Source organism: Equus caballus, chromosome 27 (genome assembly GCF_041296265.1).
Source record: "Equus caballus isolate H_3958 breed thoroughbred chromosome 27, TB-T2T, whole genome shotgun sequence".
In the NCBI taxonomy this organism is placed as follows: domain Eukaryota; kingdom Metazoa; phylum Chordata; class Mammalia; order Perissodactyla; family Equidae; genus Equus; species Equus caballus.
The window spans coordinates 24,243,376-24,262,942 of record NC_091710.1 but is presented as its reverse complement, the minus strand read 5'-3'; the positions used below and the strand labels follow the sequence as shown (position 1 = coordinate 24,262,942).

The 19,567-nt window shown below is 39.4% G+C and overlaps 1 protein-coding gene and 1 long non-coding RNA gene across 3 annotated transcripts in view; one reads left to right on the top strand and one right to left on the bottom strand.

The window, feature by feature from the left end:
- The first annotated feature begins 4,980 nt into the window (after nucleotides 1–4,980).
- LOC111770949 (disintegrin and metalloproteinase domain-containing protein 18-like) overlaps nucleotides 4,981–19,567 on the top strand; it is a 36,814-nt gene continuing 22,227 nt past the window's right edge. Inside the window, exons 1-2 of one of the 2 annotated variants that reach the window (XM_023630792.2) lie at nucleotides 4,981–5,128; nucleotides 5,699–5,775. In XM_023630792.2, the coding sequence (XP_023486560.1) occupies nucleotides 5,074–5,128; nucleotides 5,699–5,775 (132 nt within the window). In that variant the 5' untranslated portion in view covers nucleotides 4,981–5,073. The remainder of the gene's footprint in view (nucleotides 5,129–5,698; nucleotides 5,776–19,567) is intronic. The other variant, XM_023630793.2, reaches the window with a different exon arrangement.
- Nucleotides 5,800–19,567, bottom strand: part of LOC138921042 (uncharacterized) — a 37,657-nt gene continuing 23,889 nt past the window's right edge. The window contains exon 2 of the long non-coding RNA XR_011433255.1: nucleotides 5,800–6,040. This is a non-coding gene — a long non-coding RNA (uncharacterized lncRNA). The remainder of the gene's footprint in view (nucleotides 6,041–19,567) is intronic.

The following is a 19,567-nucleotide window of genomic DNA, read 5'->3' as shown; positions in this document are numbered from 1 at the left end:
AAATTTCTAACTCGTGTGTAAAGAAATCACGATATTTCTCATAGTAGACCTATCACTGGGAGTAAATGGAAAAAATCAAATTCAACCAAGAGTGAGATCAAGAGTTAATCCAATTACTTATCCACTAATTCCCATATCTGACTTCACTCCAGAGTTAGGTCAATGGATCTCTGTTTAGAGAAAACCAGAAAACATTTATAACTCCTACCCTCAAAGTAAAATAGTCTTATTTCTGCCAAGAACAATCTCTCCTCTTCTTTGATAACATTATTAAAAGCCCACATCTTAGGCAAGGATTTTGGCCCTTGGCTCACTGTCTTCCTCTCACGTCCTTCAGTCATGGTCTTACCATCATGCTGAACTCCTCACATCACCCAACTTCAGTCATTTCCTCCAAAGCAATATATTGATCTTGCCAATTCCCTGATTTCTTCCAACTCTTGTCATAAATTCAATATCTTGTTTACTATTTTTTCACAGCCTTCTCCTGCCAATAGCACTTTATAGTTACATCAAGATTTTGCCCCAAGAATTTGAGATAGTGCGTTAGGCATCAGTCCATAAGTAATAAACATATTTTATAAGTTTATTATCTAGTGTATTGAAAGGTGATTAATCATATGGAAAAGATTAGAGCAGTAGGCATAATTGGGAGAGTTGATGTTGAGGGAGGAACTGGATAGCAATTTGAAATATGGTTGACTGAGTAGGCCTTACTAACTGACATGTAAGCAAATAATTGGAGGAGGTGCAAGTATTTACCCAGTTTAGACATTTGAAATGAGTCATCTGACTTCACAGGGGCCGCTCACATAAGGCTTTATGTAATTGCAAAGGATGCAGCGCAGCAGAAGAGAGTACAGGCAAGCATTCGGGGTCAGAGAGGCACCTCGTGCTCAAGGTCTCAAGGTTCCTTATTTTAAATTTTAGATATCCCATCTTAAATCCCGCCGCCCCTATCTTGGCACAAAGTGAAACCAGACATCTAGCCTTTCCCAGACATAGAGATAGACCTTTTCCACTCCAGTTGTAAATCAACTTTATCTTCCACAGGCATAGAGCCGGCAGAGCTATCCATGCATACATCTGGGCAGGCGCTTTCCAAGCACATGGTGATCCAATGAAAAAATGTCAGGAATGTTTGATGAGTAACAGTGATTCCAATGTACCTGAAGCAGAGTTAGCAAGAGGGCTGCGGTGGTGATTAGGTCGGAGAAATCAAACTCCTGTAGGGTTTGGGAGGTCTTGGAGGCCATCTGTGTTTTACCCTGATTGAATGGGAACAATCACTGGAGGCTTTAGATTCCAAGCACATGACTTACACTTTTAATGTCTGGGTTGTTGAAAGTAGTCTGTATGGTGGCAGGAGTAGAAGTAGAGAAACCAGTTAGTGCAGAAACTACTGCACTAATCCAGGAGAGAAAGGATAGTACCTCAGACCAGGGACAGTGAGGATGGCTTTAGGAATAAATTTTGAAGGTGAACCAACAGGATTAATTGACAGTGTGGATGTAGAGTGTAATAAAAAGTGTTTAAATAATGTTTATTGATATAAAGCAGGAAGATAGCAAGGGTAAAATGTAAAGCCAGACCTCTCTGTTGCTAAATTTGTGCTCTTAATACATTTTAAAATTTATGAGAGATAAAATATACATAGGTAATAGTGAGCCAAGTGTCTGGGATGCCATGATAGGGAGTTTAAGTTTTCCCGTATATGAATAAGAACATAGTGAAACCAACTTTGAGGTGGTAAAGAAGGGATGCAGCATGGTATGGTTTGCTTTTTACAAATTCCACTGCGATAAGGGAGGGGAGAATTCAGTCAGATTCAGTCAGAACTGGAGACCAGTGAAACAGCTGAGACTACAGAATCCACAGGAAAGGTGTGGTGAGGGCAGGCTTGGATAAGAGGAAAAGAACAGAAAAGTCTTGAGAAATAACAGAGGTAGACTCAAGCGAAGTGGTGACTAGATGGACATATTTGGGTTGGAATAAGAGAGAACTACAAAGACTTAAACATTTCTGACACCATGGATAATGACACCTTTTACTAATGACATATTGTATAGTAGAGTAAGAACCAGTTTGGTGTGGAGTGAGGAAGTGCAGGGGAGTGAAGAATGGTTTTACCCACGTAAAGTATAGAGACCATGTAAATGAAACATATACAAACATCAATTTATAATATTTCCTTTTAAGGTGGCTGTCACAAATGATTCAGGAAAAGGAACTTGGGTTTACATATGTATGGAGCACAGGCATAGATTGTGACAGTATAACCAGGGTCTTACTGCACTAATTAATTGTTATACCGGTAGTTGTGTAGTAAAATTAGACAGCTTTTGTTAACAATTAAAACTTAGCACTTCTATTTTTCTTTATTTCTTTAAGAACAGTGAGTAAACAATAATGTCAGAAAGCTAGAGGTTGGAGAAAGGATATTACTAAGAAACTCACCATTAACCGGCCTGATCCAAGAATGAAAAAATCTGCTTTCTCTTTCCTTTTGCTATGACTTAGAGCTTTCATTTTCACAAACCAAAATAAATCCTGTGAGTGAAAGTATGTAGGTTTGTGTCTATTGATTCTTCTCCCCTCTGGGATCCTTTAGTAGGAAATAAGCAGCTTTGCCTCTTTCGAACCTGGGAGGCTGTCACATCTCAAGCTGAAAACAATCCATTGTCCACTGCTGCTGCCTGCCCTCAGATGGCCATGCTAACTGTCTGCCTTCAGATGCCCATGCTAACTGCCTGCCCTCAGATGGCCATGGTCACTGCCTGCCCTCAGATGGCCATGCTCACTGCCTGCCCTCAGATGGCCATGCTGTCTGCCTTCAGATGCCCATGCTAACTGCCTGCCCTCAGATGGCCATGCTAACTGTCTGCCTTCAGATGCCCCTGCTAACTGTCTGCCCTCAGATGCCCATGCTCACTGCCTGCCCTCAGATGCCCATGCTCACTGCATGCCCTCAGATGCCCATGCTCACTGCCTGCCCTCAGATGCCCATGCTCGCTGCCTGCCCTCAGATGCCCATGCTCACTGCCTGCCCTCAGATGCCATGCTCGCTGCCTGGCCTCAGATACTCATGCTAACTGCCTGCCTTCAGATGGCTACGCTAACTGCTCCCATCTCAAGAGAGAACACCTACAGTCGGCATCTCTCCAATAGTTCATGATTCCCTTGCCCTGTCCTTTGCCGGCTTTGGGATATTGAGAGGAAGTGTCGCTAGGTATGGCCAGCCCCAGAGCCCCCAGATAGTCACTAGCATCCATTCTATCTTCAAAGAATTGCTCAAACTGAGTTCCTGGTCATAGATAACTGTTCTGTTTCCAGGGGATACGTCCTTGGCTTCATGTAAATTGAGATATATCTTTGTCCTTTGGGGGGACCCCGACTTGCTGCTCTTTCTTCACTGAAACTGAGCTTTTCTGGGTAAGATTTTCTTGCTTCAGTGCTCCCTCTCCCCATCTCCCTCTTCCTGGATGAGTGCTCTTCTGGACACCTCAAAGCATTCTACATGGACTGAGGAACCATCAGCCTACCTGGAGTCTAATTAGGATGTATGGAGCCTCCATCAATAAACAAAGATGCTCCTGGGTCAAGGGTGGGAGTACCTCACCACAGAGCCCAAGAGTTTCCTTTACCAAATGTCCATCAGCTGATGAATGGATAAACAAAATATGGTCTATCCATACAATGGAATATTTAGCCATAAAAAGGAACGAAGCAGTGATACTGCGACAACATGAATGAACCTTGAAACCATTATGCTGAGTGAATAAAGCCAGTCACAAACACCAAACATGATTCATTTGTATGAAATGTCCAGGACAGGGACATCTTTAGAGACAAAGATCAGTGGTTGTTTAGGGCTGGGAGTTGGGCTGGGGGATGAAGAGCAGAGGTGAGGGGTGGTGATAGCCAAGTGGTACAGCATGTCTTTTTGAGATGATGAAACTAAAATTGACTGTGGTAATGGTTGCACATATTTGTGAAGATACTAAAAGTCCTACTATCATTCAGTTGTACTCTTCAAGTGGGTGAATTGTGTGGTAAAAAAGTACACATAGGACTCATTCTTCCCTAAGTTTCCGTCATCCTCACTGCACTCATTTGGGGCATTATGATCACGGGCCTGCTTTATTCTGATAACCTCTGAGGATCAGTGTTATCAGGTGTACTATTACCTGGTAGGTCCAGGTTTTAAGCCTGGCCAGAGTTTATTTTTGCAACTGCTGCCACAAGTCATCCTTGTCATAGGGTGTACTGGGATAAAAGAAGGTTTGGGTGAGGAATGGGATAGAAGTTGAGTTAGGTTTTGTGCAGTTTCAGATATTTGTCAGAAAATTCAGACAACTGCCTGCTCTTTCTTCTCCGGTGGTGTCACTTTTCCTCTCTCCATTTGTCGTGCTGCCCTTCCCATCTCTCCAGCCTCCTTAGCGCTTTAAAGTAATTGCTAACAAAACACACTTAGGTTGGGTCTTCAAGTTTCCTTTCCCTCTCCTCCATCGATTATAATCGAACACTGTAAGAACAGTCACTCAGCTGAAGAAAAGTGCTTTTAAATTGCCTTAGCCAGATCAAGTTCAATATTCTCACTTTTTCTTTATTTGCAAAGACAATAAATTATTGTCATCGGCATGATTTAAGTAGAAAATTTCTCCTAAAAATTAACCTTTCTATTTTCCTCTTTCTCCCCTACCACAGTAAATAAAAAATGGCAGAAAACTGTGTCATGGAGAAATAAAATTACCAAGAACTTCACCAGAAAAGCCTATCATGCTTACTTGCCCCCACGTCACTACTGAAGGGTTTAAACATTGTAAACTTGGGCCCAACAAACTGGCTGTGCACATTCGCATACGCTTGTGTCTGGCGTTTCCCCTCCCCACCTGGTGGAAGTGCCCGGCCGCTCAGGATCCCTAAGGAGGAGCAGCGCGGCTGAAAGCAGCTGCAGCCCTTTGCCCAGGGGCCCAAGCTGGCGCGCTGTCCTCCTGAGGCCTCGTGCCCGCGAGCCTGAGAGCCGCCAACCGCCTTCAACCTTGGCCGTGCTTCCTGCGCTCTAGCGCAGCCATGTTCCTTCTCCTTGCCCTGCTCGCTGAGCTTGGAAGGGTGCACGCCCGCCTGGGTAAGACCAGAGCAGCCTGAACTTCCTTCTCCTTTTGCTTCAGAGCAGGGCTGGGCTCTTCCTGCTGAACAGCTTCCTGTAGGTCTGGGACCCCTAAAGCCCCCTTCCCGGATCCCCTGCTGGTGCCTTCCTCCGTGTCTCCCCACCCCACAGACCAGACCAGGTGACTGAGGATGTCAGCCAAGGAGTCCTCTCTCTGCATCAGGGGTCCACGGTCTCAGCAGCTGAAAAGCAGCTGGTCTTCCTGGTCACCTACTCTGTGGCCAGAGGATTTAGGGGGGTGTTTGCTGCCCTCAGCTTATTCCCCAGAGTCCGGAGGGAAACAGGCTCCAGCGTGGTCCTGCAAATGAACAGGAGGTCCTGTAGAACTGCAATGTCTAATTTTTGTTTATTTGTACCTTAGCCATTTCTAATGCGCCATTGAAAATCTAGTGAAAGCTGTGGACCAAGGAGGGTGGGCACATATAATAAGTTTACTCACAATTTCAGACCCCCCATGGACTCAGGGTTAGGACCCCATGCTTTGCTGAGACGATTATTGTTACAAAAACACCCACTTTCTGACTGCAGATTCTGAAGGGGTATTCCTGCAGGTCACAGTTCCACGGAAGATAAAGTCAAACGAGAGTGAAGGTTTAGAGAAGCAGGTAAATGACCAAGAATACTTGTTGTATAATTTAAAATGTTAAGACTATTTTTATTTACTTTGTATTACAGTCAGATCATACTGATTTCTATTCAACCACAAAGCAAAATATTTTCACTGTACTATTTTTGTCTCTTAGCACATTTGGATCCTCCCTTCCCCACTGTCTGCTGCTCAGTCCTGTGCCCGTCCCGTCATCTCTCCATCTCTTCTGATGTACTTGTTCACAATTTTCAAGAAATATTGAACAGTTTTCAGGAATCATGCTAATAGAAAAAAAATCAGTATGAAATGTATGTAACTATGGTCTAGCCTGCAATTTATAAAAATTTGTTAATGGCCACTAAGTGACAGAGAAATTGGTCTTGAGCACAATTTAGACCTGCAGATTTTGACCCAGAAGCATCAGACTTAGTAGAAGTAATGGCCAGAGAAAGAAAGGAAGAAAGAAAAGGAAAAATAAAAATCTCACATTTGCCTGATTATGATGAAAAAGACTGCACAATAAATAAATATTAACTGGAAAAAGAAGTTGAACAAAATGCTTATCTGCTGTATAAAAAAGTGATTAGATCAAATGCATTCAGTCGAATATTTTCCTGCTTAAAATACTTCAAACTGGCAGTTACAGTGTTTTATATTACTAGCCATAAGGCACAATACAGGGATTTAGATTTCCATGTGGCTAAAGTGTTGTGGTCAATATATGATGAGGAAAAGATGTTTTCAGGTTGAAGGAAAAATTTGTGAAATAAGAGTAGGTAAGAAAAAAGAATCCATTAACTCTATTTTGGCATATAGTATTGGCACCTGTCATGATTAGGTTCTACTACTTAACAATTTGAATAAAAATAAAATATATGTAAATTGCACTTGAAAATCTCAATAAAATAGTTTCCGTTAGAGAGGTTGTATTTTCATATACTAAGCTCACTTGAGTCTCACATTAACCTTCTGAAGTAGGGTGTATATCTCCTATTTTTAATAATATATGTATGTATTTAGCAAAGAGAAATGTTAAGGGTGTCAATATTACAAGTTTCAGGACATGGAATCTAATCTTTAATTTACGACTCCAGTTCCATTACAGGTAAACTACCTTGTGTTGAAAAATTCTTTACATAAAAGTTTATTTTCTTCTATTATTTTTTTCTGATTTACTTCTCTTAGTACACTGTCATTGAATAACCACTTTAAACTTCAAATTGTTTACTTGAAATTTCCTGTCACAAGCATAGAGCAACTGTGCAGGATTTGAAATAGTTTTGCCATGAAGGACATCAAGTGTTCGGTACCTTTCTACTCTTTTTGTAGTCTATGTACGGAGTTCTGGAAGCCGTTTTTTCCTGTGATAGAGAATGCTTAATATTCTCCTTCTATTTCTTAGAGTAGACCTCCCTATATCTCTCTTGTTCTCTTCCTTTACTCCCTTATTACTCTGCATCTTCTGCTTTTTTTTTTTTTTTGGTTAACATATAAAGGATTCTTTCTCATGGACTTCCAGTTTGTCATGATAACACACATTCCATTAAAGCAATGGCTTGGATTTGGGGATACTATAGGAATTATGAAGAAGGTGTTCAGCCTTCTAAGTATGTTTGTGGAAGCCATTGTGCTGTTGTTAGTATAACACTGGGAAGAAACTGCTCAGCTGAGGAGAGCTGACCTCACTTGTAGTGAGTTCATTTCCTCCTGTCAGTGCCTTCCTGCCGAAGACCACTGTGAACACACCTGTGGTTAGACAAGTTAGTAATCGCAATGAGGCAGAACACACGCTATGGGGAAGCATGGGGCATCTCCGTACAAGGGCGTTAGAAAGGCCTTGTAAGATTTTGGCTTGTGTTAGGGGATTTGGGGGAGGTTTTAGGAAGCAGGACTTTGCTCTGGTTTGCCTGCAATCAGTAAGTACGGGTAATGCTATGATTGTGTATCTTAAGTCTTACCTAGAAGGGAAGACTAGAACAGCCCTGAAGCTTTAATTGGTTAAGAAGCAACAGCTACTCCCACTCATGTTAGCCCAATAAGGGGATATTTGGTCAATTTTTCTGATTGGAAAATATTTATATTTTGTTTGTATTCAGACATAATTATGCTTCCCGGCAGGGCAGCAGGATGGGATCCAGGTCTTCTATGGCTCATTGTTTAGGGACCAGAATCAGGCAAGAGTGGGCCCTGAATTCCATGGGCAGGTGAGGCCATCAGTTTGGCTCTGCAAAGGGGAAAGCCATGAGCTGGGCTTTTTGTTCATGTGCCACTGTAGGCAGGGCTATTGGATGGGCCACGCAACTTCCAGTGTGCTCTGGTTAGGTTCCCTGGCTGGGCAAGCTAAAGGCTATATTCCACCATGAGCAGAGCTATGAAATAGTTTCCTCGCCCGGGAGCATCTGGAGAAGTGGCGCCAAAGCTGGTAAAGCTCTTTGTTCTCTTAACTCAAGCTGACTCTTGCTCCAAGTTCCCTGGCTGAACAGGGCCACTGGCTTTGCTCTGCAGACTACCTACTCTGTCTGCCTGTCTCTTGGCTTGAGCATTGTTGCCTCGCACAGCTTCCAGGTATTCTCACCAGCCCTTCTAGTCTTATTTCATTCAGCAGATTTCCCTCAAGGTCCATCCATGTTGTTGCAAATGGCAAGATTTCCTTCTTTGTTATGGCTGAGTATTATTCCCTCGTATACATATACCACAGCTTCTTTATCCATTTATCCATCAGTGGACACTTAGGTTGTTTCCACGTCTTGGCTATCATAAATAATACTGCTGTGATCGTAGGGGTGCACCCATCTCTTCAACATAGTGTTTTAATTTTCCCCAAAAATATTCCCCAAAGTGGAATTGCTGGTAGTTCTATTTTTAATTTTTTGAGCAACTTCCATACTATTTTCCATACTGTCTGTACCAATTTACAATCCCACCAACAGTGAACAGGGTTCCCCTTTCTTCCTCATCCTCACAAGCATTTCTCTCTTGATCTTTTTGATTATAGACATTGTAACAGATGTGAGGTGATAGCTCATTGTGGTTTTGATTAGTATCTCCCTAATGATTATGATTCTGAGCACATTTTCATGTACCTGTTGGCTGTGTATCTTCTTTAAAAAAATGTCTATTCGGGTCCTTTGCTCAGCTTTTAATTGGATTATTATTATTTGTTTTTGCTATTGAGTTGTATGAAGTCTTTATATATTTTAGATGTTATCCCCTTAACAGATAGAAATATATCTATTAATAGATATATCTTAATGGATATATGAATAGAGAAAATGCGTATATTTTTTCCCATTCTGTAGGTTGTCTTTTCATTTTGTTGGTCATTTCTTTTCAGTGCAGAAGCTGTTTAGTTTCATGTAGTCCCACGTGTTTTGTTTTTTTTTTTTTTTTGATTTTTTAGCTTGTACTTTAAGTGATTTCCAAAAAATCATTACCAAGACCCATGGCAAGGAACTTTTTTTCTATGTTTTCTTCTAGGAGTTTTATGGTTTCCAGTCTTACATTTAAGTCTTGAATCCATTTTGACTTAAGTTTTGTGAGTGGTGTAAGATAAGGGTCTAGTTTCATGTTTTTACATGAGAATATCCCATTTTCCCAGCACTATGTATTGAAGAGACTGTCTTTTCTCCACTGAGTATTCTTGGCTCTCTTGTCAAATATTAGTTGACCACACATGAATAGGTTTATTTGGGGCTCTCTTATGTTCCATTGATCTTTGTGTCTGTTTTTATGCCAGCACTACCCTGTTTTTGTTGCCATAGTTCTATAATAGAGCTTGAAATCAGGAAGTATGATGCCTCTCACTTTGTTTTTCTTTCTCAGGATTATTTGACCATTCAGAGTCTTTTGTGGTTCATTACAAATGAGGGGATTGTTTTTTCTACTTTTATGAAAAGTATCATTGGAATCTTTGTAAAGGTGGCAATGAATGTATAGATGGCTTTGGAGACTATGGACATTTTAACAATATTAATTCTTCCAATTCATAAACATGGGATATTTTTCCATTTATTTGTGTCTTTGATTTCTTTCATCAATGTCTTGTAGTTTTCGGTGTAGGGATCTTTCACCTCCTTGGTTAAATTATTCCTGAGCATTTCTTTGTTTGATCTTATTGTAAATGGGATCTTTTTCTTTATCATAGTCTCCCCTTATCTGTAGGGGATACATTCCAAGACTCCCAGTGAATGCCAGAAACTCTGATAGTACAAAACCCTATATAGACTATGTTTTTTTCATAGGTATGAAAAAGTTTAATAAATTAGGCATAGTAAGAAATTAACAATAACTAATAAAATAGAATAATTATAACTATACTGTAATAAAAGTTATGTGAATGTGGTCTCTCTCTCTCTCACAATATCTTATTGTACTGTACTCACCCTTCTTCTTGTGATGATGTGAGATGATACCATGCCTACGTGAGGAGAAGAAGTGAGGTGAATAATGTGGGCATTGTGATGTAGCATTATTTTCAGTCCGCACTTAACCATAGGTAACTGAAACCATGGCAAGTGAAACAGCAGATAAGGGGAGACCACTGTATTTCTTTTTCAGATAATTTGTTGTTACTGTATAGAAACAGTAATGATTTTGTGTGTTAACTTTGTATTCCTGTGACTACTGAATTCATTGATTAGCTTTAACAGTTTTTGGTGGCCTGGCCCATTGCTGAGTATAGCTCCTGGCCTCTCCTGACCAGAAAGCCTGAATGGGAACAGCTGGGAGGCTACTAGGAGATAGCCCTCCCATTCTGTCCGGGCAGGGGAGCTGAGTCATAGCCCAGCTTAGTGCTGAGTGTAGCTCCAAGTCCTGCTTGATCATAAAGGCTGGAAAGAATACCTAGAAGCTGCATAGCCCAGCAATGCTAAGCAGAGAGTTAGAGAGGCAGAGCTGATTGTCTGCAGAGCAAAGCCAGTTGCACTGTTTGCCCCAGGAACTTGTTGAGTGGGTGGGTTTGAGTCAAGGCCTCCTTTCTTAACTTCTTGTGAATTATTGAATATTCATTGATACTCCTTTTTACTTTCAATTTTTTTTCTGTTTTCTTTTTAGTGATTGATCATTGTTTCACTATTTGGATCTTGTTTTTCAAAGATTTACCTTCAAATAATATAATACAATGTTACATAATGTAGAATTTTCAAATATGATATTATTTGCATTCTCCTATTCTTTGTGCTGTTGTCATACATTGTATTTCTCCCTTTGTTATAAACCCATGAATGTATCATTATTTTTCTTTTAAATTGTAAATTATCCTTAGATTTCAAGTGAAGAAAATTACATATTTATCCCCGTTTTTAATATTCCTGGTGCTTTTTGCTACTTTGTGTGATCACGCTTCATGTAATATTGTTTTTCTTTTTCCTGGAGAAGATCTTTTAAATTTTCCTTTAGTGTAGCTTTGTGGTTGATGAAACTTCTCAGCATTTGTGGGGTTTTCTTATTTTTTTTTAATTCTTCACTTTAAACATGTAAATCTTTTTTTTTTTTTAATGTTGGCACCTGAGTGAACATCTGTTACCAATCTTCTTTTCTTCTTCTTCTTCTTCTTCTTCTTCTTCTCCCCAGGCCTCCAATTACATAGTTGTATATTCTAGTTGTAGGTCCTTTTGGTTGTGCTATGTGAGATGCTGCCTCAGCATGGCTTGCTAAGCGGTGCCATTTCCGCACCCAGGATCCGAACCAGCAAAACCCTGGGCCACTGAAGTGGAGCTCACGAACTTAACCACAGGCATGGAGCTAGCCTCTAAACATGTAAATCTTTTATCTTGTTCCTGCATATTTTCTGGTGAAAAGTCTCAGGCCATCCTTAGTATTACTCTGAAAATAGTTAATATATTTTTTTCTGCCTGTGTATATGATTTTTTTGAGCACTTTTTATTTCAATCTGATTCTTTGTCTTGATGTAGTTTGTACGAGTGTATGAGTAGCCTGTGTGTGTATATCCTACGTGGCAATCTGATGATGGTATCACACAGAAGTGACACCATGCAGTATTTGTCGAGTCTCACTTAGCATAATACCCTCCAGGTTCATCCCTGTTGTTGCAAGTGGCAGAATTTCTTTCTTTTTTGAGGCTTAATAATATTACATTGCATATGTATGCTATATTTTCTTCACCTGTTCTCTGTTGACAGACACTTAGGTTGTTTCCATACCTCGGCCAATGTGAATAATGCTGCAGTGAACATAGCAGTACGAATGTCTCTTGAGATAGTGATTTTGTTTCCTTTGGATATATGCCAACAAGTAGGATTGCTGGATCATATGGTAGTTTCATTGTTAATTTCTTGAGGAAACTCCATATTGTTTTCCATAATGGCTGTACCAATTTACATCCCACCAACATTGTGCAAGTATTTCCTTTTCTCCACATACTGGCGAGCATTTGTTACCTCTTGTCTTTTTGATAATATCCAACCTAAATGGTGTTAGATGATATCTCATCGTGATTTGATTTGCATTTCCCTGATGATTACTGATGTTGAGCATCTTTTCATATACCACTTGGCCATCCATGTATCTTCTTTGGAAAAATGTCTATTCTGATTATTTGCCCATATTTTAATTGGGTTAATTATTTTTTTTTCTTTTGAGTCGTATTAATCCTTTATATATTCTGGATACATATCAAATATTTGGTTTGCAAATATTTTCTCCCATTCTCTAAGGCAATGAAAAGCTTGCCTTTTCATTTTGTTGATTATTTCCTTTCTCTGCAGGTATATTTTAGTTTGATGTAGTCCCAGTTTTCTATTTTTTATTTTGCGCTTGTGCTGTTGGTGTCAAGACCAAAAATCATAGCTAAGACTAATGTGGATTTTGCCCTTTGTTTTCTTCTAGGAGTTTTCTGGTTTCAGATCTTATGTTTAAGTCTTTAATCAATTGTGAGTTGATTTTTGTGTAGGATAGTGGGTGAATTTAATTCTGTTGCGTGTTGATATTCAGTTTTCCCAAAACAATTTATTGAAGAGCCTGTCCTTTCCCCACTGAGTATTCTTGGAATCTGTTGAAAATTAACTGACCATTTATGAATAGTTTTATTTCTGGACTTTCTTTTATGTTCCTTTTGTCCATGTGTCTGTTATTATGCCAATACCATACTGTTTGATTATGATAGCCTTGTACTATAGTTTGAAATCAGACAGTGTGGTGCTTCTGGTTTTGCTCTTCTTCTCAAGTTTGCTTTAACTACAAGGGTCTTTTGTGGTTCCATATGAACCTGAAGATTGTTTTTTCGATTTCTATGAAAAAATGCCGTTGGAATTTGATAGGGATTGCATTGAATCCATACATCTCTTTGGGTACTATGGGCAATTTTATAATATTAATCCCTCCCATCTATAAACATGGAATATTTTTTATCTGTGTCTTTCTTTAATTTTTTTTTCATTAATGTTTTATAGTTGTCAGTGAACACCTTTTTCACCTCCTTGGTTAAATTTATTCCTAATTATTTTATTCTTTTTGATGTTATTGTAAATGGGATTGTTGTCTTATTTTTCTTTCTGAGAGTCCCCTGTTAGTATGTAAGAACACAACTGATTTTTTTATGTTGATTTTGTATTCCACAACTTTACTGAATTCATTCATTAGTTCTAACAGCTCTTTGGTGTAGTCTTTAGGGTTTTCTGTATATGAGATTATGTCATCTGCAAACAGAGACAGTTGTACTTCTTCCACCTGTTGTGCTCTGTGCTCCTGGGGGACTCACAAATGCCAAGTTCTGTTAGCTTTCATAGCCGAGTGACTTATGACCCAGCCTCTGGTGGCAGCTATAGCAGGTGGGGCACTAGACTTATGGGCAAACTCCTTTCTCAGAAAAGCTGGAGCCTTAGTTTTATAGTTGGAATGAGCTGGGAGAGAAAGCACAGGGAGTTTGCTCATGTCTATTGAGGCTCCCAGATGACTACTAACTATGTGTCCCGTCAGCTCCCGGAGCCCTGTCAGCTCTCAGAGCTAAGTGATTTGGGATGCAGGCCCTCAGGCGGCAGACATAAAAGTTGAGGTTCTAGATGTATGGAAAAACTCCTGCCAGGAAGAAGCTGAAGACTTAGTTTTACTGTTGGATTGATCCAATGGGGAGAAGGCAAGAGAAGTGCCCTCTGGCTCTCTCAGGCTACTGGGAAGTTCCCTGTCAGCCCCCACATGCTATCTGATTAGAAGCTGGACCCTCAAGCTGCAACTGGGAAAGTATGCAGCCAAACTCCTTCCAGGGAGAAACTAGGAGTTGGATGTTGTTGCCTGCTCCTCTGTAAGGAGCCCAGGTGGATAACCATGTGAAGTACCCATGCACCTACTTAAAAACTGCTTCTCTGTTTAACATGGATCTGGGGGATCATGAATGCTAAGCGTCGTTGGCTCACTGAACTAGATGATTTAGAAGCCAGTCCCTCTGGTGGCAGCTTTAAAAGCTGGGGTGCTAGATGTGTGGTCCAAACACTTCAGTCTTGAGGGAGAAACTGAGAGCTGGGTATTCCCTCCTGAAAGTAAGGTACTGTGCCAGGGGTGGGTGTTACGGCGAGAGTGTGTATCAGCCTTTCCTACATGTTTCAATGTGGATATTTTCTCAGTCCTCCGATGTTTAGGAGTCTCTCACCTAGTTTCTGGATTTCTCTCAGAGGGAATTGATCCATGTGAAGCTGTATATTCAGTGCATCCTTGGGAGCAAGATGAGTCAGGAGCCTCTTATCCTGCCATTTTTCTGACTTCATGCCCCCATATATATTTATTTTTCATTGGATTAACCTTGCCAATTTTCTTTGGCTCATTTCTTTTCTTGCTTTTGTGGTTTTCCTTTAAAATGTGTTATACTTTGTTCTGGCAGGCAGTTAAGTTACTTATGAATCACATTGACAATTTCAGGCTGGCTTTTAATGTTTTTAGGATGAATGTTAACGTAGCCCTTACTCTAAGGCCAGTTTCTTCTTAACACTAAAATTTGATCCTTCTGTGTTTTCTACAGAATGGCATGGGTATTCAGTGACATCTCTCTTCTGTGGTTGATCAGACCTTGAATACCTCTCAGCACTATGTGAGCTGTGGGAGTTATTCCTCAGCTCCCAAGTTGTTCTTTGCCCATTGTGTTGCAGAGACCCTAAGTTGACCAAGTGACTCTTACCTTCTGGTGTTCATGCTGTTGAATAAGCTCCACCCATGAGTGTGGGAGGGACGTGTGACTTCCTTCTAACCAATAGGATGTGGCCAAGTTGATGGATGTAACTCTGTTGAATACTTTATGTTATATGCCAAAGGTTGAATTTCACTCCCGTCATTGTTAATATCGTATAAAACTCTACTTTGCCAACAGGCATTCTCTCACCCTCCAGATGATCTTGTAAAAGCCATATTGTGTGCTGTCCATAGTGGCAGCCAAGAGGCAGATAACTGGAAGTGGCCTCTGGTTGATGACTGGGGCCTCTTGCCAATAGCAAAAATCTAAAGCTCTCAGTCCTATAGCTGCAAGAAAATGACTTCTACCAACAACCTGACTGAACTTGCAAATAGAAATAGATTCTTCTCCAACTGAGCCTTCAGATGAGAATACAGTCCAGCTGACTTGTTGATTACAGCTTGATGGGACCTTGCAGCAGAGAACACAGCTGTGTCACACATGGACTCCTGACCCATGCAAACTATAAGATCATACATGTATGTTGTTTTAAGCTTCTGTGTTTGTGATAATTTGGTATGCAGCAATAGAAAACTAATACACCCAGCCTCATGAAATTCTACTCTATGTATGTGTTCTGTGTATGATTTTATTCATTAATAGAGTCAAGGGAATCCCTCCTCTTTAGTATAGTCTAGAAAGTTCGTTGAGACTGAAAGCCAGGGGACTTGTAGTGCCCACCTCAGTTTCATCCCTTCTCTCTGTGATCACAACGTTGTACTGCCTATTTTCTAGTGTATAAAGCATGTGTTTCATTCATTGTGTTTAGTTTTCTAGTTATTTGCAGCTGAAGAGCACATTCAGTGCTGGCTTTTCTAATATGGCAGGAATGGAATTGTTATCACTGATTGTCACTGCTTCTTGCGTGCTGTCCTTCGTTTTCAGTTCACTTTTCTTCTTGCTGAAGTTCATCTCACAGTGATTCATTCATAGCATAGCCATAGGTGGTAAACTCACTGCGTTACTACATGAAGAAAAGTATCTTTTGTTTGGATGAGTTTGTTAAAGATCATTTACAATTCTAGAATTCTTTTCTGTCACTTTGGTGCGTCCTTGGCAGAAGTTGCTTACATGACCAATAGTGAGAAATCTGACTCCCATCGTCCATCACCAAGCTATTTATTTGTTCTAAATCGCAGTCTAGATGGACAGCGGTTTCAGAATTTTTTAACCCATACACTAGTGGGAATAGACTTTACCAACTAGACTAGTGCCATGTGGACTTCATTTGCCTTTATAAAGTCTTACAGATCTCCACTTATTTCTAAAATTACTTAGGTCAGAACATTTTGTCCCCTACTCTTTTCAGTGATGTAATGTCATACTTTTGTAATAAAGTTGGATTCTTTTGTCATCATCTGCCCTTCACTTGGGATCCCCTGACCTTCTGAATGATTTTTTTAAATTTGCATACATTAAAGTTCACTGTTGGTTCTGTATAGTTCTATGAGTATTGCCAAATGCATAATGTCCTGTATTCAGCATTACAGAATTATACAGAAGAGTTTCTCTTCCCTAACATATCCCCTGGGCTTCATTTATACTACCCTCCCTCTGTGTAGCCCATGGAAACTGATCTCTTGCTTAGTCTCTATAGTGTTGCCTTTTCTCAAATGTCATATAGTTGAAATCATACAGAATATAGCCTTTGTAGACTGGCTTCTTTTATTTAGCAATATGCTAAAATTTATCCAGGTTGGTTTCATGTTTTGATAATTCATGCCTTTCATTGCTGAATAGTATTCTCTTGTATAGATGTATCAAAGTTTGTTTATCCATTTCCCTGTTGAAGGACATCTTGGTGGTTTCCAGTTTATGGCAATTATGAATAAAGCTGCTGTTAACATTATTGTGCAGGTTTTTGTAGACATAACTTTTCAAATCAGTCGGATAAATGCCTAGGAAAATGATTGCTGAATTGTATGTTAAGATTACATAGATTTGCTAGTTTTCTATGAAACTCGAAAATTGTCTTCCAAGGTGGTTGTACATTTTGCATTTCCACCAGCAATGAATGAGAGTTTCTGTTGCTCCACATCCTCATCAGCATTTGGTATTATGAGGTTACTCAATTTTAGCCCTTCCAATAGTTATACAGTATTATCTTATTGAGGTTTGAATTTGTGTTTCCCTAATGACAAATAATGTTGAACATATTTTCATGTGTTTATTTTCCATTTGTATATCTTTTTTGGTAAGATGCCTGTTTAGATCTTTTGCCCTTTTCCAACTGGGTTGTCTATTTCATTCTTCTTGTGTTTTACAAGTTCTTTGTATACTCTGGGTACAAGTCTTTTATCAGATATGTGACTTACAAAGATTTTTTTCCAGTCTATAGTTTGTTTTTTCCATTGTCTTAACATTGTCTTTCTTAGAACAAAAGATTTTTAATTAAGTGAAGTCCAATTTGTTATTACTTTTCATTCATGGGTTGTATTTTTCTGTCATATACAAAAAGTTATCACCAACACTAAGTTCACATAGGTTTCCTCTGATGTTTCATTCTAGATGTTTTATACTATTGCATTTTACATTTAGGTCTATGATCCTTTTTCAGTTAATGTTTGTGTAAGGTGTGAGGTGTGTTTTGAGTTTCATCATTTTGCATGTGGGCATCCAACTTTCCCAGCACCATCAGTTGAAGTGACTGTCATTTTTCCTTTGAATAACCTTTGCATCTTCTTAAAAAATCAGTTGATTATATTTTTTGTGAGTCTATTCCTGAGCTCTCTTTTCTGTTTCATTGGTCAATGTGTCTATTTTGTTTGTTTGCCAATACCATGCTGTCTTGTTTATGGTAGCTGTATGGAAAATCTTGACATTGGGTAATGTGATTACTTCAATTTTGTTTTTCCTTAGAATTCTGATAACTCACTATACTGGGTCCTTCACTTTTTGTTAATTCTTTGTTTTTAATTTTCTCCATGACCCATGGTGAGCACGTGAAATGAGAATACTGAAATCTCCATTTTCAGGCAATTTTGAAGTAAATTTCTTAACTATTGCTCTCTCTTTGTTATCTTTATTTTTGCTTACTTAAATTCTTTTTAGCTGCTGTTGGAAGTTTTGGAAATAGCTTCTCTGTCTCTTATTTGTTCTTGCAGATCTTCCACTGTTAAAATCATTTTGTATTTAATTCTCAGAAGCTATCTTAGCATTGATGTTCAACCTCACCAATCCATGCTTCAGATATATCCAATCTCTTGTTCAGGATAGGGATTTACTTAAAAATCGACAATTACATTTTCATTTATATGATCTATAATTGGTTAATTTCATAACAGTCTGTTCTTCCATCGATGATCCCTGTCTGCTCTTCACTTGTTAGCAGTGTAATATAGTGGCAAAGCACATGGCCCTTCTGCGAAGCTCTGATACCCATTACATGTGTTATCTTGGGAGAGTCACTTAATCTCTTTGGCTCAAAATAAAAATTATGATTGTCGTGAGGGTAAAAATGTTTTTAAAAGAACATTGAAAGCACTTAAGATAGTGCTAGGCATGTGACAAGCACTCACTGAGTGCTAGAAATGTTTAGAAATAGTGTTCCATTACCTCTAATCTCTGCTCCTTGGGTGTAATACCCACTCTTACTTCTCTAAGGCTATTGAATGTCCTTATTTTCAGGTCCTGTCTTTCATTTTACTGTTTTCTCAGGAGTAATTCATTTCGTTTGTTGAATTTGTTGTCTTTCCTTCTTGGCGTTGACGTTCCTCAAAGGTGAAACTGTTTTTAGTGTGCACTTGGCATTGCAGTTGAGATTCTGTCAGACTTTCTTCTTCCTCGTTTGCATCCAGTCCGAGAGAATGCACTGGATCTGCTGTGGACATAACAGTCGTTTTAGGGGAATGGCAGGGATAAGGTTTGCCTCCGTTCTGGGTTATTAGGCATCTGATCTTCTGAGTGTGCATTCGCTGTAGTTCTTGGCTGTTTCCAGTCATAAGCGGCACTGCCCTCTCCCAAACGCACAGACTCTGTTCCAGCTTAAAATCCGAGATCTTTCTTGAAACTGGGTTGTCTTGAAAAGAAGATGTGCATTTCCTAGGAGAGGTGCCCGTCTGCCTTTGTGGAGATAGTGCAGTGACTCACTCTGTGAACATCCCCAGAGGCCCCTCCTGTTCCTGGAGCGCTGCTGGAGCTCAGTGCTGCTGGATTAGAGGTCTTCTTCCTGGAGCTGCGCATTCCTTGCTGGCTTCCGTCTCTCAGGTCTTTTTTCCTCACACTTTTATATGTTGAGGATTGCTAAGTGGCTCTGGGTGTCCATGGTGGAATGCATATATGTATTTATAAATGTGCTATTGTTTCATTATATTTGGTGTACAATGTAAGCTCACAACCGTGTCTCATTCATCTTGACTAGAAAATGTGTATGTTTTTCTAAATAAAGAAAACTAATATATAGTATTAATAATGCTAAAATTATATTTTTTCAAAAGGTAGTCTTCATTTCTTTCCCCAAAAGCCATTAATACACATTAAATTCATTATCATAATCTTGAATTTATTAGAATAATAAATTATTACTATTTAGGAAAATAGAAAAATAAATTCTGAAGAATATATTAATTTTTAAGTGGATCGAGTGAGTTTTCTTGACATGGGTGAAAAATCCTGTCTTACTTTATACATTTCT